At 43.2% G+C, this 18,504-nt stretch overlaps 1 protein-coding gene across 2 annotated transcripts in view; it reads right to left on the bottom strand.

Annotated features, from left to right (window-relative positions):
- The window catches only part of SMG6 (SMG6 nonsense mediated mRNA decay factor), a 268,155-nt gene that overhangs the window by 189,515 nt on the left and 60,136 nt on the right, over window positions 1–18,504 (bottom strand). For both annotated transcript variants that reach the window (XM_004706874.3, XM_045299570.1), the window contains exons 9-10: window positions 14,205–14,266; window positions 6,681–6,826 (exon numbers count right to left, since the gene is read on the bottom strand). In XM_004706874.3, the coding sequence (XP_004706931.1) occupies window positions 6,681–6,826; window positions 14,205–14,266 (208 nt within the window). The remainder of the gene's footprint in view (window positions 1–6,680; window positions 6,827–14,204; window positions 14,267–18,504) is intronic.

Here is an 18,504-nt window from a genome sequence, read left to right as displayed (position 1 = left end):
GTATATGTTCTGCTGTGAATATTCTCAACAACAATAACTCATTTTTTTAAAAACTTCCAAAGAGGATCTTTAAAAGACATTAAACATCCCAAATCAAGAGAAAGACCAAACATTTCCTTACTAACTAGTCATGAACACTTGCCCAAACCTTATCCTTTCCTTCTCCAAAACCTGTGACCTCCTACCTGAGTCTCAAGAATTATGATGCCCTCCACCTCCTGCATTTCTACTTCATGCTGCGCTTCCAGTCTCAGATGAGATTCATAAAGCAGTTTTAGTTTTCACAGCACAGAAGAGCAGGCTGCTCAAACTTGGGGGTAGAGTGGTTGGAGATGTTTGCATTTTCTATCCATCTCAATTAAATCCAGAGAAGCTTTTATGTCTTCTGATACAGATGTCTGGATACTTGAGACCTGGTTTAATTTATTAGCTGTGCAGCCCTGTACAAGTAACTTAACATTTCTGTTACATTTCTCCTCATGTATAAAATATAGGATGCAAAATATCTGCCCCGTCTAGCTCAGAGACCTGACTTGACAATCGAGTAAGAACACACACCTAAGAGCTGCTGCTGCGGTGCCACTACCTCTGAAACCTCTGATTCTTCCCCAGACCAAGTTTAGGTGCTTATGGTGCAAAGTACAACATATTTCTATCCCACAAGAACATACCTGCTCTTCTTGTATTGAACCAGTAAGTATCGATCTGGTCTGAGCCCCCAACAATCACCCCACTTAGAATGCTGTGCCTTGGGGAAAGCTTTAAAAAAAGCTTGGAAAGGGTAGGTAGGAGGGAGTCTTGCTGCTAATACCCTTGCCCCCTGCCCCCCGCCCCCAAAAGTCTCCCCTTTAGAATAAGTCCATCCTGGGGCAAAACAAACAAAAAACTCCACAAACCGAGAAAAGACTTTAGGTGGCAACCATTAATCTCTGGGCAATAATGAGATGCTGCACTCTGCTTGCCACGTCAAAGCAGCACCACAGCAAACCACGGGCCTACCACTAAAGCCAGACTATTTCTTCACCCAATATAGAAGTGCTTTCATTGATATTAAGAGTGTAAGTCAAAAAGCACTGCTGCATCCATGTACACACTTAGTCCAAACTAAATGTGTTTAACAATGTCTCTGCAGTCAGTCAATGGCTGCAGACAAGTTCTCTGAGTAGCAACACATGTCTTTGTCTTAGTCTCGACTAATTAGAAGGTTTTCAGAAGGGAGGTCCAGTCAAAACAGTGGCTTCTCAAAGGATCTGTTGGGCCAACTCAATTCAAGGCAAGAAAGAGAGGTCAGGTCAAATGGCCATGATGACTGGTGTTTGGGATTCCCAAGGGTTTGGGATTCCCAAGATAGATTTTCTCCAAGGACACAGGATGACCACGAGGGCTTATTAGCAAGACGTTTTAAAGAAAATTGAAAACTGTCATCAGTGAGAAAATGGCCAGGAGAGTTACATTGCTGTTTTGCCCCTCCATCACAACAATGCAACTGCTTATCTTTGAAGGTAGCAAGGGCTGTCCTAAAAGAACGTCACTAGGAAGCCTTACCCTGTCCACTCTATAGTTATTTTGGCTCTTCAGATGTTTTATTGCCCCCAAACTCAACAGACATTTAAAAGGAACATGATTTGAGTCCCCTGAGGATGCCCAAATGCTGTTTTGATGTAAGATAAATAGAAGAATGCAGAATTCTCCACAGTAGGGCTAGAGATGATAGAAACACTGCCCTAAGAAATATATAAACTTAAGGGGAGGATATGCCAAGAAAACAATAGCTGGCGTTATTTCTGTTTAATAAAGGTAACGATATTTTTTTTAACTTGCCCTCGTAACTGCGTATTTATCTGTTCATAACTGCTTCTCTTTGCCCAACCTTAAGTTAACAGATTTATTCCAAAAACAAAGCCCCTGTAACTCAGTGTTGAGGAAAAAAGTAGTATGTCCTTTGACACACTCACTCCTCTAATTTTTTTTTTCCGGTCCGGGAAACTTTGACTACATCCCAAAGCAGAGCTTGCCGAAGAAAAGAAATGTTCACTTAGCAGCCTGATAGTTAAATCTCCCCCATAGGGCTAAAGGGCACAGCTTAAGGATGTCTCCTCCTATGGCCTGCTTCCGCAGCCTAGCCTCTCTCGTAGTAACATGTACTCCAAACAGGGCACCTCTGAGGACAAAGATCAGGCAACACTGATACCTTTAGAACTCTACCTATGGATCTTAATGAAGAAAAAGCCCAATGGCCCTACCACCACAGACACAAGAGGAGGACCGAGAGGGGGAAGCTTATACAGCCAAACTCAAGCCTTAGGCACTTCACATGTTCTATGTGGGGAAGAGACTCAGACAAAAGCAAATTGTCAAGGAGCAAGATGCTTTTCTGCAGGTCTCTAGGGTTGTCTCTACAGCATCCACTGAAATAGGATATAAAGAGACAAAAACACTGCTCAGGTCAACTTCTGTACATGGCAACGGTATGAGGTGCGGCCCCTCACGTATCCCATTCCTCTAGGTTAAGCGCTATGCCTCTCATGTAGACAGCAGCGGTTCTCTTTCCTCCTGGAGATGCACATGTGGCACTCCCTCTACCCTCCTGCAATTCAGGATTACCAACAGACCATAAAAGCAAGCATAAAGAAAATGAGAGGAATGCCAGTCTGGTCCCAGTCACCCCTCGATCCCAGCCCCTCGTGTTCCCAGAGAGCAGGGAGCACCAATGGCACCGGCAAGCAGTGTGTCTTGAGTGCCCTCTTGCTGCCACTGGGGCTTTTCTGCAGGACTGACAGGGAGGCCCACTGTGGCTATGAACTGGTGGAAGAGGAAAAAGCAGGGGCCAGGGCACAGAAAAGGGAAGTTATTCCAGTGGTGGCCAATGAATAACATCCAATGATTTATAGGAAGTATAATCCAATAATACAGTAAAATAAAACTGTGTGCTTGAAATGGTTTTGATTCCAGGAATTATAAAACATATTTTAAAGGGGGGGGGGGGAGAAAATGAGAGGGAGAGAGAGCTAGAGAGAGCAAGGCCAGATTAAAGTAAATTGGGCACAGATGGGGACGCAATGGGGTTTCAGTGATGCCCTACCACAAATGCTGCTTCAATTTATTCCTCTTCAAGAAATGAGAGTTTTATTTCCTTAAATTACAGAATTTAAAAAAAATTAAAATTCTTGGAGTGTTTGTGGTTTAGATCCACAGTTCACCCTCCAGCATCACGACAGCCAATCGGATGGCTACTGAAGTCTTAAAGGCTGAGCCATGTGGAGTATGCCCCATTTCTCCCTTTAGGCCTGGGAATGCCTTAGAGAGATGAGCAATTATTACATCACTCTGGGAACCACCTATCTCGCCACCACCCACTACCCGCCAAAGGACAGCCCTGGACATTGGCCAGGTAAGGAACACACACAGCACAATGAGAGCAAGCTTCTCTCACCCTTGTGCTCAAAAACTACTGAGTGCCTAACAGATACTGGGCACTATGCTAGGGTACCCCAAACATCTCTTGTCTCATCCTTCATATTGATGTGCCCCCAGTCACCTCAGGGTAGAACAGTAGAATTCTAGATGAGATCTCTGCAGTGTCCCTGAAGTAGGATTGTCACTATGGCTAACGACAGGAAGAGATTAAAGTCTCCCCAACAATAACCCCAAACCCATGATCTGTAGTTTTGGTGGCAGAGTGGTGTGGTATAACTCAACTATTCGCCACTCAGCAAAGAGGCAATCTGGCCTCACCTACAGTACTGTTCCTCACCAGGAGCTAAGCTTTTCCCTCCGATTTTGCCTTCTGAGGGGGACTGAGCTTTTCAACAGGTCTGTCTGTCTCTCCTGACCACAAGGAAAGCTTGTTTAAAAAGCAGTCACACTAAAGCGTTAACAACAACATCAAGTACTGGTATTTTGAAAAGAGAGTATTACACCAGGGTAGAAACACATACACATACACACACACACACACACACACACACACACACACACGCGCGCGCGGTACTGTTAGAGGCGCACAAAAGCAAAGGATATATATTTTTGGAAGGGCTTCTTTGTTGCTCTCCAATTCATACTCCTTTGGTACCACATCCGCAGGGAAGGCCCAGGGACTGACTGAGAGGATCCAGACTGCCTTGGAGGCTGTAAGATCACCTCTGCTCCAGGCTGGAATGCTTCTCCACAGAGGCCAGGAACTGACATAAGCAAACACCCACCCAGAAGGACATGTCCAAGAAGAAATTGAAAGAAAAATGACGGCCCAGATGTTCTACAGCTCGCAGTGGCTGCCAAATCACCACAGACCCCAAGCACCTGGGAGGGCCAGGCAGCGTCAGGCACTTGCTTCCTGATTTCAGACGGCCCAGGGACGTGCGGCTGGGTGGCGACTCTGACAACGCGCAGACTGTCCTGAAAGAAACCTTTAGAAGGGCACCGGCTGACTGGACTTAGGGGTTGAACACTGAGGGCTGATTTATCACTTCCTTATTCATAAAAATGTGATTCAAACTGCTGCTGATTAGTGAAGGATTTATATCTTTACCCTCTCCAACCCCCTTCCCTCTCCACCCCCAACACAGATGCTGCTCCTCAGCCACAACACCCCCTTCTTGCCACTGTCCGTGCAAGCACAGCACAGGGGCCCAGAGATGACTCATGTGCTGGGAAATGGAAAAGTGCATCTTCCCACCAACCAGCCCTGCTGAGTGCTCCGCTCAGCCCTCTCCCAATGGCAGCCCACACAGTGGGGTCTGGAACAGCCGCCTCAGCTGCACACCGGGTACTTGGCAGCACGTCCACAGAGCTCTCTGTCCTAGTTGAGTGTTATATCCTGTGGCCTGGGCTGTTTTTCCCCTGAAACACCCTTAGCGCCTCTGACCACCTCAGTTCATACTCCTCTTGGCCACAGCTGGGCTCAGGGAGACAAGGGTCAGGATCAGGCCTGAAATAAGTACAAGGGTCTCCAGTATGGATTCATACATGTCTTCCCAGGTGAGAGGGTTTTATTATGACCAACTGTGGGAACGAGTTCTAGAAAAAAGTATCTGAGTCTCAACTGGGAGACCTTATTTTCTTCTTTCTCTGTTCTCACCCTCTCACTCTTATTTTTTAACCTCTACTTAACAACTCTGAGAGAAGGCCTCGCGGGTTGCCTGTGAAAAGGCCAAGCTACTCCTTTTCATGGAGCAGCTTCAGGTCCTTTACAATCACACCTACAGAGGCCACAGGTCACCTGATGTGGGAACAATGCCTTGGTGGAGGCTACGGCTCTGTGACAGGCACCTCACTGAACTCTGCTGGTTGTTTTTTAGTGGGAAACAGTAAAATGAATGGGAGGGCACCTCAGGAGCCCTCCAATGCCTGCGGGTGAGCTTCCCACTATGTAGAAATACTAGTAACAGTGAAGGAATCAACCTCCCTCCCCTTTGGACTTCACAGCCACCAAGAAAGCACTTTGCAGACTTGTATTTCCTCCTTCCTAGAAACCACTCCTGCCCCTCAGGGCTCCATCCGTCCCAGGGTCACTTAAACAAACAGCCATCTCAGGAATAACTAGCCAAGTTCAAAAAGGCGCCTAAGTCTCTGCAGCTTGCCTTCTGCGGGGAATTCTAAATGCTGTAGCAGACAAGACAGGAGGAGAAACTCCGCTAGCTTCAATGTGATTGAAAACCCAGGCCGGCTGGCAGAGGACTCTGCAGAGCCCCAGGAGGAGCCAAGTTTTAGGGGAAAGTGTGGCATGTCCACTCAGTAGCAACGGAATTCCCCCATCGCCAGCAAGCTAAAGCAAGACCCCAGACACAAAGGGGAAGAGAACGAAATTAACCTCAGGGCAAGAGAAAACACTAGGAAATGGTGCCACAAGAAAACTAGATCTGTTTCACAGCTGACTCTCCACAATTCCCACTCTGTGGCATTTCAGATGATAAAAGTTCCAGCCCTGAGACCATACTCTCTTGTCAAGGCTCTGAACAATTTCTTGGCAGCACAGACCAAATATCACTGGCAAACACACACACACACAAAGTAATGTCACCCAATGTTACAGGGATCCTGGTAATATTCTTTGACTGTGACCTGGTCATCAGAATAATTTTAAAATCTGCCAATCAGCCTACTACGCCCCCCTCCAAAAAAAAAAAGGTGCTCAGAAAAGCATTTCAGACTACACATTATACTAGCCAAATTCTTGGCCTGGTGGTTTTTTTGTGCTTCCAGATTTGAGTCACCAGAACTCATCAATTCTGTTCTTACTCCCTGGCAGGCTCCCACAAGGGATATCCCATAGGGAACTAGACTTTTCCATATTGAACAAACACAGTACACAAGTCCAGAAACAGCTATTCCCAATCCCTGCCAAGCGTATGGTCTCTGCAATGAAACATTTCAGCAATGCCTCTCCCTAGGGAGGGGCTATGGGACTACAGCCTCCAAGAGGCCTTGCTGCTGCACTGCCTTTAGCATGACCAGATGTGCAACAGCATCTCTGAGTTTGCACATTAAGCTCCATACCCATGATTCCCTCCTTCCATCCCACCCAAGCACTAGAGTCACATAGATTTCACAGAGTAAATGAAAAGATCTGAGAGGCAATGGTGGGGAGGGTGGTGTGACTGCCTGTGTGGATGGGAGTGTGGTAGCATAGGAAAGAAGCTAGATTAACTTCTGTCTAGATATAGAAGTTGGACACGGCTTACCTTTCAACTGGGAGTTGTGAACAGCAAACATATTGATGGTTATCAGCTGCAGCATGCGCGTACTTCCAATAGGAGAGGGGCTATGCTGCAGTAACACCTGGAATTCCTTGAGGACCTTCTCAGTCACTGCTGGGAAGGTCTCCATCCTGCAGACACAGAGAACCCATCAGTCAGATCCCTCCCCAAGAGCACTTGGAGCTCACACCACACAAACACAGAAAGCAAATACACAAGACCTAAAATATTTCCTCGCTACCTTCACAGATTTCTTGTGATTTTGAAGAAATTAAAGAGAAAGGACTAAAGTGCTCAAGGATCAACATAGTTCTTAAATCACTTGACGAGTTTTTATGCTTTAGCAGACTATTTCCTAACCCTTGGCAATTAGCTGGATTCAAGCTGATCTCAATGTTGTTTTTTTTCCCTATGAAACGTTTTTCTAAATAGGAGACACATTTTCTTGATGTTCTGAGACATACATATTCCCCAAACGCTCTGGTATGAAAACTATATATGGCTAGATGGCTCTAAAGACTGATCACAAAGGGCTTCAGACATAGTTCTGCTGCTGTCTTCTAAGGTATTATCTCACTAATTGCTCCCCCTCTAAGGACCCCAAATTTCCCCTTGAAGAATTCCTAAGTCCCAGGCCCCAATAATCTCTTTCAATATTAGGATCCTGAATTGCTGCCCTCAATGCTCATACAAGACCTTCATCAGGGTTTGTATGTTTTCAGGCCAGTGGAAATAGAATGCCCTGGCCAAGTGCCACTCCCAGTACAGGAAGAGCCTGTAATGTTGGGAGGCCGAAATCCAGCCAGTGACCTAGGGCTGCGAAGGAGAGGTCATTCAAACCAGTGCTTGCCAAGTGTGGCCACTATATCTCAAACAGTGGTACATGCCTGGAGCTCCTTTGGCAATAGGAACATACCACAGCTGAAGCCCTCAGAAATAAAAAGCAAATTCAAACTTGGTGCTAGAATAGACAAGGCAGGCACATGAGCCTTCAGGCCATGCTGAACAATTAGTGGTCAGCTAAGAAAGCATCTTTTATCCATGCCACCCCTCCACAAACAAACAAACAGCTTGCGGTAGGAGAGGGGAGGGGGAGAGGAGAGGGAAGAGGAAAGGGTAGCTCTCGGCTGGATTAATAAATAGCTTCTGGAAAGCCACAGGAAAGGGAATCCTTTTCAAAAGATGCAAAACACTTTCCAATGCTAGAGAAAGGTGCTTCTAGTTGCACCAACACCTAGGCCCTTTCCCTGGGGATTAGAAACCTCCAGAGCGCTCTGGCATCCTGGTAATCTTCATTCTTTGCCCTTGGATGGCAACTTCGATTACTGACCCTCTGGTGCTCACAAGTCATGCCACAGCTATGGGTCAATTACAGTTTACATTCCAGATCCCTTCTCTGCTGAGCTGTCCTCATTTTCATTGGCACAAAACATGCCATGCATTTGTTTTTCTCCAAATGCCATTTCAAGTGCCTTTTAAAAAAACAACAAAAACAGCCACAAGCAGACCCCCCCCCACCTCCACTCCCTCTAAAACGTTTCAGAACCATTAAAGCTCTTCGTAGGTTGGGAATGGCAGAGAGCAATATGTTTGGGGCTGGACTGGATCCATTTTTCCCCACGGGCTATAAGAAAGGTTTCATTTTAAATCCTGACACTGCGCAGCACTCTTTCTGGTCGGAGGTGGGGAGGGGGGCTAGCACTTCTCATTACGAGAATAGCAGAGTTCACTGCTTGAAAAGCAGCCACACCGGGCAAGTTTCAGAGCCATGTGTCTCCGTGTTGAAAGGCAGTAGAGAGCCAGCACAGAACAAGACAGAAGTGTCACGTGGGATAGTCTTGCTTCGAAGCTGGGTCTGAGGAAGACTCTTCCCATCTTAACACTCTCTAGGTCAGACTAAAGTTTCAAACAAGTACCAGGCCAAATGGATACATTTTCTTTCGTTAAAAAAAAGAAAGTTCAATAAAACAAACCTCCCTTGCCTTTCAACCACATCAACATGATTAAAACAAAACAAAACAAATGAGTAGAATATAAATTAGAGTAACTAAAAAATCTGAGCTATCAGAGGAGATGGGTCAGCTCAGAGAAATATGCTTTGTCAGGCAATAGCTGAGGGGCGTACAGATAAAAGAATTCCTCCTCAGAGCTCAACAACTAGGTTACTGGTTCCCAATTGTGTAACCAAAACGCTGTCTGATCTTGGCCTCAAACTGCCTGTAAGTGCTTTTGTGTCTTTTCCTTTCAGAAGTAATCTTTGCGCTACCCCATATTATATAGAAAAACATTTGACAAAAAACGGAGAAAATAGTGGAATACTTATGCGCAAAACAGAAATACAAACCTCAAAATAAAATGATATGTTTATATAGAAAGAAGAGGCTTCAAAAAGCTTATGGAAGTACAAAATTGAAAAGATAATAGAATTTTCCCAAACTTTTTGAAGATCTCTCGTACATATGCAAATATGTAAATATAGTAAAAAGATCTGGAAGAATACAGAAAGCAATGTCTAATGTTATCTCTTTGGAGGATAAAGGAGCTAGGGAAGAACTTAAATGAAATGACAGTCTTCTATGTAAAGTCAGAATTTTTATAAGGATATTTTATATATTGCTTATGAAGTAACTGTTAAAAGTTTCAGCCAAGATGAAGAGGAGAGGAAGCACAAAAAGATGGTTATTTATATGAGTAAACACTGGAAGCAGCTTAACATGCTCAACAATAGATGAGTAAGATGGTACAATCATATAACTGAATGCTTTTTGTTTTTGTTTTTTAATCAAGTAGGAAAAAGTTCAAGATCTATTAAATGAAAGCATTAGTCCTAAAGTAGGTTAAAATGATCTCTTTTGACACTTATTTACCTTAAGTGTATGTATGGTAGTGGTTGGGGGGATACACAGAAACAAAGGCTGACAAAATATACACCAAATGTTAACAAAAGGTAGTTACCCTTCTGGGCAGTGAGATTATGGGTATTATTTTTACTTTATTTTTGCTGAGTTTTCTCGATATTTTACAAGCACTGTATAGTAAGAAGAAAAAAGAAAACTTCCCCATAATATGCACCTATGAATTTTGTATTTTAAAATATCTGTTAAATTAACGATAGAAATGTTTTCTAAAAAATTCTCAGTCCAAAATAAATATATCAGACTATAAATTCCAAAAGACTTTGAAGTAATGTAAATAAGGCTGACTAGGCAAGCAAGTAAAAATTAAAGCGTTATAACTTTAACCAGGGCAGTGACTGGAAGCAAAATGAAGAGTCTGTCCAATGTAAGTGCAGAGGTCTGATGTGTCTCTCACCAGAACAGCCTCTGTCAGGAGCCACTTGGCACCCCTGCCTGAGTCCTCACTCTGCCGAAGTCCCAGAGAACTGGGTTCTATCCTTTAAAAGTGCAAAGGATACAATCACATTCAGGATATTTGTTTCACTAACTTACGTGACTGCCTTGTGAAGTGATCTTAGAGACACTTTATCTCATTTGAATGGCAGTTTCAAGAGACCAATCTTTCACACAACATTGGGACCTAAACCCAAGAATGACTCAGACAGTGACTAATGAGGCAGGACCCAACCCCTTAGATGCTGAGAAACACACAGCTTGGCTAGACAACATTCTCTGCATAAAAGTCACGCACCCTAACATTTTTCTCAATTTCTTACTTTTTAAAAAACTGAGTGAGACAGGAGTAAACTAGGAGCAAAAAAAAAGGAAGCAAGCAAACAACTGAGTCATGTGACAGGGTAGAAATGGAAGGAAAAAAATAGTGCTGCAGAGCATAAAGACTGAATGAACCTCAGGAATGACCACTTTAAACTACTGAAAAGGAAAATGAAGCCCACAGAGACTCTAACTTGTTCATTCTCCAGGACTTACAACTAATAAAGGGTAAAACACCGGATCTTTTTAACACCTGAACCCATCTAATGACTGGAACCTCTTTTCAACTGATCCTGGGAGTAAGACTTGTCTCTCACATGGTAAGCAGGTATTCAAGCATATGCTGACTCAGCTTGGAACATGAGGCTCGAAGAGATGGAGCAGAGTCAGTGAGAGCTTTTCTCAAAAGGCGGGCAGGGCAGTGATGTGCTTTCAGCTGCTCCCCATTACAATCTCCTCTCTCCTAATTCGTTTTCAACGCCTCCCACATTTCACATCTTGGTAATTAGGCAACCGTCCATGATGATGTGTGTGGCTTAGGCTCATGGCATTTCCAGTCTATTTACAGAATTCTATACTTTTGCCCCCTCGATAGAAACATTACTGTTTCTTCCTTCCAGAATAAATATGAGACTCAGCTCTTTGCCTCCAGGACTACATTAAGAAGAATACTCATCAATTGGCTGGAGTTAGTAGAACTTCCATGATTTCTCCTCTTGTGAACACTACTTTAACTCATTTTTTATAAAGGTGAAGTTTCTTGTGAAGCTTCACCTTTATAAAAAATGAGTTTCAGTGGTGTTCACAGAAGCTGTTGTTGTTGCCCCCCCACCCAGCACCCCACAAGTATGCAGGAATGGAAGAGATTTTGCAAAGTAATCTAGGCTATAGTAAACCAGCTCAGACAACCATGACCTGTCTTTTTAATAGCCTCCAAAAAATAAAACCTAGAATTTCTTCCTTCTGTGACACTGTCTCACATCTAACAGCTGTAATGTAAGCCTGTTCGCTCTTCCCACCTTCCCATAAAAATCATGACTATCTGGTTATGACCTTTTACTTAATCATTTTATTGGGGGCTCATACAACTCTTATCACAGTCCATCCATTGTGTCGAGCACATTTGCTGTCTCATCATTCTCAAAACATTTGCTATGGTTATGACTTTTTTTTTAATTAAAAGAAAAAAATTTTAAGCAGAACGAAAATCCCGTATATAGATCAAGGTCTGATTTTTTATCTCTAGGCCTGTCCTTCAGTCAGGACCGATGGGGTACCATGCTCTGGCCCCCGAGTCTGTCCTCTGAACTCCCTTGGGGGCTCTCTGCTCTGCTGCCACGATTGCTCTACTTGGTTATGACTTTTTCAAAACACTTAAACAGAAGGCACTCTAGCCATCTAAATAAATCCCTCCTACTTTTTTAATCTTAAACTTTTAAGATTATTTTGTCTTCTCAGATTTCATTTTCCAACTGGTGGGTTAACCACTGCAATGGATGTATCCAAAATTTCCTCCCAAATAGGCATGTTTAAGTAAATTTTAAAGGGAGGGAGGAGCCAAGGGGAGAATAAAGGTCTAACTAAAATGTAACCTAATACAAATATATCCTAAATATTGTTTCATGCTTTATAATTTTTGTCCCAAGAGATCTGATAGAGCTAAGAAATAACTAAAGCAGTGGTTCTCCACCAAGGACGATTCTGTCTCCCAAGGGATATTTAGCAACATTTGGAGAGATTGCTAACTGTTAAGACTTGGTAGTTGAGGTGCTGGTGTGGATAGCATTCCCCACTGGCATCTAGAGGCGGATGCTGCTAAACATTTAACAATGCAAAGGACAGTGAAGCTCACCCCAACAACAAAATGTCATCAGCACTGGAGGTTGAGAAACTCTGACTTATAATAACATGTTACAGAAAAATTTAAAGAACCAGCATGGGAAAAGACCAAGAGGAAATATTGAGTAAAAAGGTAATAAGGGAAATAAATATGGGGGTGGGGGGAAGAGAACTAAAAGAGAAAACATATGCAATAGTAGTTCTATTTCAAGTGTAGCACAATAGCGATTTCCTGCTGTGATGTGTTGTTTTCTAAGATGATATCGTGTTACCCACCTTGTAACTGCAGCATTACGTTATTCACTAATGACTGGCTTGGGGGTCTATGATACTTTACTAGAATACTAGATCCTTTTCTCCGACCTTACGTAATCTATCCATTTACTATAATGATTCACCCATTCATACAGCAAATGTGTGGGGGTTCAAAAAGTTTGTGAAAAAATGGCATTGGAAGATAATAGAATTTTTCCACACACTTTTTTGAAGCCCCTTTGTATTTAATGAGCACCTACTATTGTGCCAGGCTTTAACACCTGCTAGACTGGAGCTTCCATGAGAGGTGATAGGGAAGCAAATAATGCATCCAAGTTACTTTCCTTCACCTTACTTCTACTAATAGAGGTTCATTCTATTGTATTCGCACTACTCCAATTTCCCCAAGTCATTGCAAAATCAAAATTACCCTTGTGATGGTCACTACTATCATCCATGCTTAGGCTGAAGCCAAACATATAAGCGAGTATGGAAAAATGTGCACCCTTTCTAGTTTACAAGAAGCAGTGTTTCTTCAGGCAGGATTAAAGCCTTCCAGCATCTCCAAAAACGTAAATACAAAACTACGTGGAAATGAACATAGCTCTACTCCCACTTAGGAACCCTAAAGAGCATCACAGATAAATAAGGCTATGACAGAAAGTGAAAGGGAAAGTGTGACACTAATTGGTGGATTTATAGTTCAAAACAAATCACCTCAATGGGTAGCTCGCCATAAAACCTCTAACTCAGAAAAGACTGAAATCCAGTGTAAGAGCTGTCTGAGAACACTGCCCCCTACTCCTCTCTCTACTCTCCTTCTGTCTCCACTCTGCACTCTGGGAAAATTCTATGCTGAAGATGAGCTCAGCACGAATCTGCTTGGGTGTGAGATTTTAAATCATGCATTAGGGTCACTAGTTTTGCATGGTAAGGAACATTGATCTATCAAAGGACTACTCAAAACACCATCTATTTCCTAAAGGGTGAGTGACAGGGTCTTACCCAGATGAACTCCCCTGTGACTGACTGACTGACTGACTCTCTCTCTCTCTCTCTCACACACACACACACAAACACACAGAGTCTCACTCTCTGTATCCATAAAAAACCAACTGGTGTGGGCCCACGTCTCCTCTCCCTGTTCCATCCCACAAGAGGGCAAACACCATCTATTTCCTAAAGGGTGAGTGACAGGGTCTTACCCAGATGAACTCCCCTTTGACTGACTGACTGACTGACTCTCTCTCTCTCTCTCTCACACACACACACACAAACACACAGAGTCTGTCATGGTATTGACTGAGATCTGCAAGGATGGTGCAGGAAATTGAGCACAGAAGGAAAGAGTATAGGGCAGGAAGGACTTGGAAGAAAGAAATCCTACTTGTCTCTTTGAATGAAAATCAGAGAACCCCTGACAACAGCACCCAGGGATTTAGCATGCCTGTCTTGAGCGCTAACGTGGGAAGAGAGAGGAGAAACACGGAAAACCTATGGGTGGGAATGAGGAAAAGACTGGGCTTAAAGGGGGTTTTAGTAAGGTTAGAGGAAGACAGAAAGACAGTAATATCCCCTAAACTTCGTGAGCCCAGTGGGACAGAATGAAGGGAAGAGAAGGTGGAGGCCTGTAGGAATTCACACCCTGTGCCCTCAGTTACAAACACAGTCTAGTTGCTAACAATATTAAATTCCAAAATGACTTGTAATGTAGGAAAATAAAATAAACATCCTGCACACTTACCCAATCCGGGTAAACAGCTTCCCATGGGCATGGAGAAAACTGAGGATGAACCTTTTGTTCAGCTGCATGGGAAAAAGAGAAGGGAGAAAACAATTAAACTTTCCCCAGTTTCCTGTTACTGAACAGAGTCCCTAGTGACACAATAACCTGGCCAGGGTCTAAGGGGTGGGCACTAGGGATGGGAACCAAAAGAACATGCCCAAACTCTCACACAGATCCAAGGCACATGCCCAACAGCTGCCGCTCAGTTGAGCCAATGACAGAAGACTCAGTGAGCAGATAGTGCCCTCTGCTGGCAGTGGTCACTGTGTGCAGGGACTGAAGCCATGAACTAAAACAGGAGATTGATAACCTGCAAGAAGATGCGTGCAGCTCTCTGACCTTATTTATCAGCTAGAATAAAAGAAAGCAAGACTCTGCTTCTGTAAGCAGTGGTAAGATAATCCAGGGCTAGAAAGCTCATTAAATTGTACTTCTCCAGGTTTGAAAACAAAATTTCAAATTCTCAGTCTGGAGCTGAATGCATACATGTCTCCAGGAGCAAGATGTGAAACAGGCTGGTGGGCACAGCTAGCAACCAATGGCTACTTCACTCCAGTTCTAATTAAAAGTGCTACATTGGGCCCAGTCTTATTTCTTTCCTTTTTAAAAAAGAAGCAGAGCTGGAAACTGGTATCTGGCGTTTTAGGTGAACGCCTCTTGGTTTTAAAAGTTGGTTACTGATACAATAAATAAATAAACATCAGAAACACCAAAAAGGCACTACTGTTGCCAGTTACCTTTAGCCTATGAGCTACCAAGAAACAATTTCTGCTCAAGGTTCTAGAATGTCTACGTCTATCAAAACTCAGTGGGCCTGGTGTTTCTGAGCAAAAACAAAGGAGAGAAGAAAAAAATTGGACTCCCAAAACGTGGAGACGGTCTAAAGACCAAACCCCGTTGTCATCTTCTCTGGTTTCCTGCAAGCAATGTGTTCAGGGACCTGCCGCCTGCAAGAGGGGTCACGAATCTGGATCTCAGGAAGTTGCTAAGGGCATGAAATAGTTCAGCACCACTGGATACTTTTCCCCAAGAGGAAAAGCACCCCTGGTCTATCCCCTTGCAAAGCAGCACCAATCCTGATGGCAGCACTATCTCCTTCATATGGAACCTCACTAATAACTTCAGCAGCAAAGTCTGCAAAAAAGCTTCAGCCTTTCATTAGGCCTGAAGTAAATTCCGCTTAATGAGCACTACTAGATTAGGCATTTGGGGTGTCTAGTTAAAAAGCTCCGGATACTTTATTGAAGATAAGCTATCTTTACAGTGAGGATGAGTTAGGGCCAGGGACACTGAATTCCTTGAACTGACAGGAAAGATGTTGCAAAATAAATTGCCAATAGTTACACTGGAGTGCACAGGAAAGCCAGCTGGAATGCTGGTTTCCAGATCTACTAATAAAGGAATGTGGTGAAAAGCAGATGTGTAAATTCCACCTCTGCCATTCATTCACCTGCTGTGAGATCTCAGACAACTAAATTAGCCTCCTTAAATTCTCATTTTTCTTTCTATACCTGATATTCCTATATGTTAGTAAGGTGCTGTAAACACTTGATTGCTTGTTTAACCATCGCCTGTTGAATGATAAGCAAGTGGTAAAACGCTAACACCTGGGGGTCCATGAAGTCTGGGTGAAGGGTAAACATGAGTTCTTTGTATTATTCTTACAACTCTTCTGTAGATATGAAATAATTTCAAAATACATTAAAATTAATAATACATATTTTTTTTAAACATTTTATTATGGGCTCATACAACTGTTATCACAATCCATACACACATCAATTGTGTAAAGCGCATTTGTACATCATTCTCAAAACATTTTCTCTCCACTCAAGCCCTCAACATTAGGTCCTCATTTTTCCCCTCCCTCCCCGCTCCCCCCGCCTCATGTGCCCTTGATAGTTTATAAATTGGTATTTTGTCATATCTTGCCCTGTCCGACGTCTCCCTTCACCCACTTTTCGGTTGTCCGTCCCCCAGGGAGGAGGTCACATATAGTTCCTTGTAATTGGTTCCCTCTTTCCTACCCACTGTCCCTCTACCCTCCCTGTATTCCTATTTTAACTAAGTTAATCCTCTTCCCACAGCTGTCATAAAGCAGTTCACTCTTACTCATAATCAGGACGAACTCTTTAAAGCTGGTTATATTTATATATAAAGGTACTTCCTGAGGAACAGAAGGATACAAATTTACCTCTCTAAGTCCCATCCCCAAAGCAGCTCAGAAATTTAAGCAACTTAAACCAATAAATGGCAGTTAATCCCTAGGTTTGATTTCAAATATAGTTCTTCCTCCACACAGCATCTCTCTCAGGTGAGCAGCCTGGTGAGCAGAGTCAATGAAGGGCTGATGAAGAAGAGCCAATACATATAACATTTTTTCACTTCGTTTTAAGTTTTCTTGCCAATGGCGTTGGAAAGTCAGTGTTTGGGCCATCTGGCTGAGAAGCAACAAAGTCCACATGGAAGAAGCACACCAGCCTGTGTGAATCAGGAGGTGTCGATGGGATCAGGTATCAGGCATCAGACCCAGAACAAAAACTCTTATCGATGTGAATGAGGGGGAGTGCAGAGTAGAGACCCAAAGCCCATCTGTAGACAACTGGACATCCCCTTACAGAAGGGTCACAAGGAAGAGATGAGCCAGTCGGGGTGCAATATAGCACCGTTGAAACACAACTTTACTCTAGTTCTTTAATGCTTCCTGCCCCCCACTATCATGATCCCAATTCTACCTTACAAATCTGGCTAGACCAGAGCATGTGCACAGGTACAGATAAGAGCTAGAAACACAGGGAATTCAGGACAGATAAACTCCTCAGAACAACATTGAGTAGCCATACCAGGAGGGGAAGGGGAAAGGGAGGGTGGGGGGAGCAAGGGGGAACAGATCACAATGATCTACATATAACCCCCTCCCTGGGTGTCAGACAACAGAAAAGTGGGTGAAGGGAAACATCAGACAGTGTAAGACGTGAAAAAATAAAAATAATTTATAAATTATCAAAGATGCGTGGGGAGGGGGGTTGGTGAGGAGCTGAAACCAAGGGCTCAAGTAGAAAGAAAATGTTTTGAAAATGATGATGTCAACAAATGTACAAATGTGCTTGATACAATGTATGTATGTATGTATGTATTGCAGTAAGAGCTGTATGAGCCCCCAATAAAATGATTTTAAAAAAGAAAAGCAAAGTCAGTGTCTGACCCACAATACCTCTTTGGGGTAAAACACAAATTCGAAGAGATTTTTAATATTGTGCTGGAATCAACATTAGTCGCAAATCCTTGCATTAAGGTGGTAGAGATCAAGCCCACTTAATCACCTGAATTCATACTTGACACTATCATATTGAACTGTATCTAGCAGAAAATGAAGAGTTCTGGTGCCACAGTGAGTTAAGCATTTGGTAGCTCATGGACAGGCCAATGGTTTGAACCCACTAGCTACTGCAAGGGAGAAAGATGAAGCAGTCTGTTCTGTAATGATTCACAGCCTTGGAAAGCCTATGAGGCAGTTCTATTCTGTCCTACAGCATCACTATGACTACATACACATTCCATGCACACTAAATGCCCACTCCTCTCAACATTGCCTAGTAAGCACCTCTGCTTTATTTTTTGATCTGAACTATCTGTCACCATAAATATAGTTTCCCTTTGTTGTTTGCATCCTAGAGGTTGGACACGTTACATAGAGGGAGCTTTGTGGCACAGAGAGAGCAGAAAGAGTGTAAGCAACATTCAGTTATGACAGTATGAAGCCAGATGGCACGGAGGTAGAACCTTTCAAGAGCTCATAGCTGATAGGAAGCTCAATCAGGAAAGCGGCAATCTGAGCTTCTCCCCTCTCTCCAACACAGCATCAACCACTGGTCTCCACTTTTGCAACTTTTTGATCCTTAGCAATACACTGAAGTCATTTTGTTCAGGTGGAAAAATATTACTCATCAAATTTTAAGGCTGTTTCCAAAACGCCCTCCTATACGTACATATGGTCACCAGAAATTAAAAATGCTTCTTGCTCATGATGGGAGGGGGGTTGGGAAAAAAAGGAGCTGATACCAAGGGCTCAAATAGAAAGTAAATGTTTAGAAAGTGATGATGGCAACATATATACAAATATGCTTGAAACAACTAATGTATGGAATGTTACAAGAGTTCTAAGGAAAGTAAAAAGAAATACAGGAAAGAACTAGGAGGCAAAGGACATTTATAGAGGTCTAAATACAGGCATGTACATATGTAAATATATTTATAA

This window comes from Echinops telfairi, unplaced genomic scaffold, assembly GCF_000313985.2.
Source record: "Echinops telfairi isolate 266 unplaced genomic scaffold, ASM31398v2 ScPeMD7_7458;HRSCAF=8496, whole genome shotgun sequence".
Classification (NCBI taxonomy): domain Eukaryota; kingdom Metazoa; phylum Chordata; class Mammalia; order Afrosoricida; family Tenrecidae; genus Echinops; species Echinops telfairi.
Note: the sequence above shows the minus strand (reverse complement) of the source record. Positions and strands in the feature narration are given on the sequence as shown.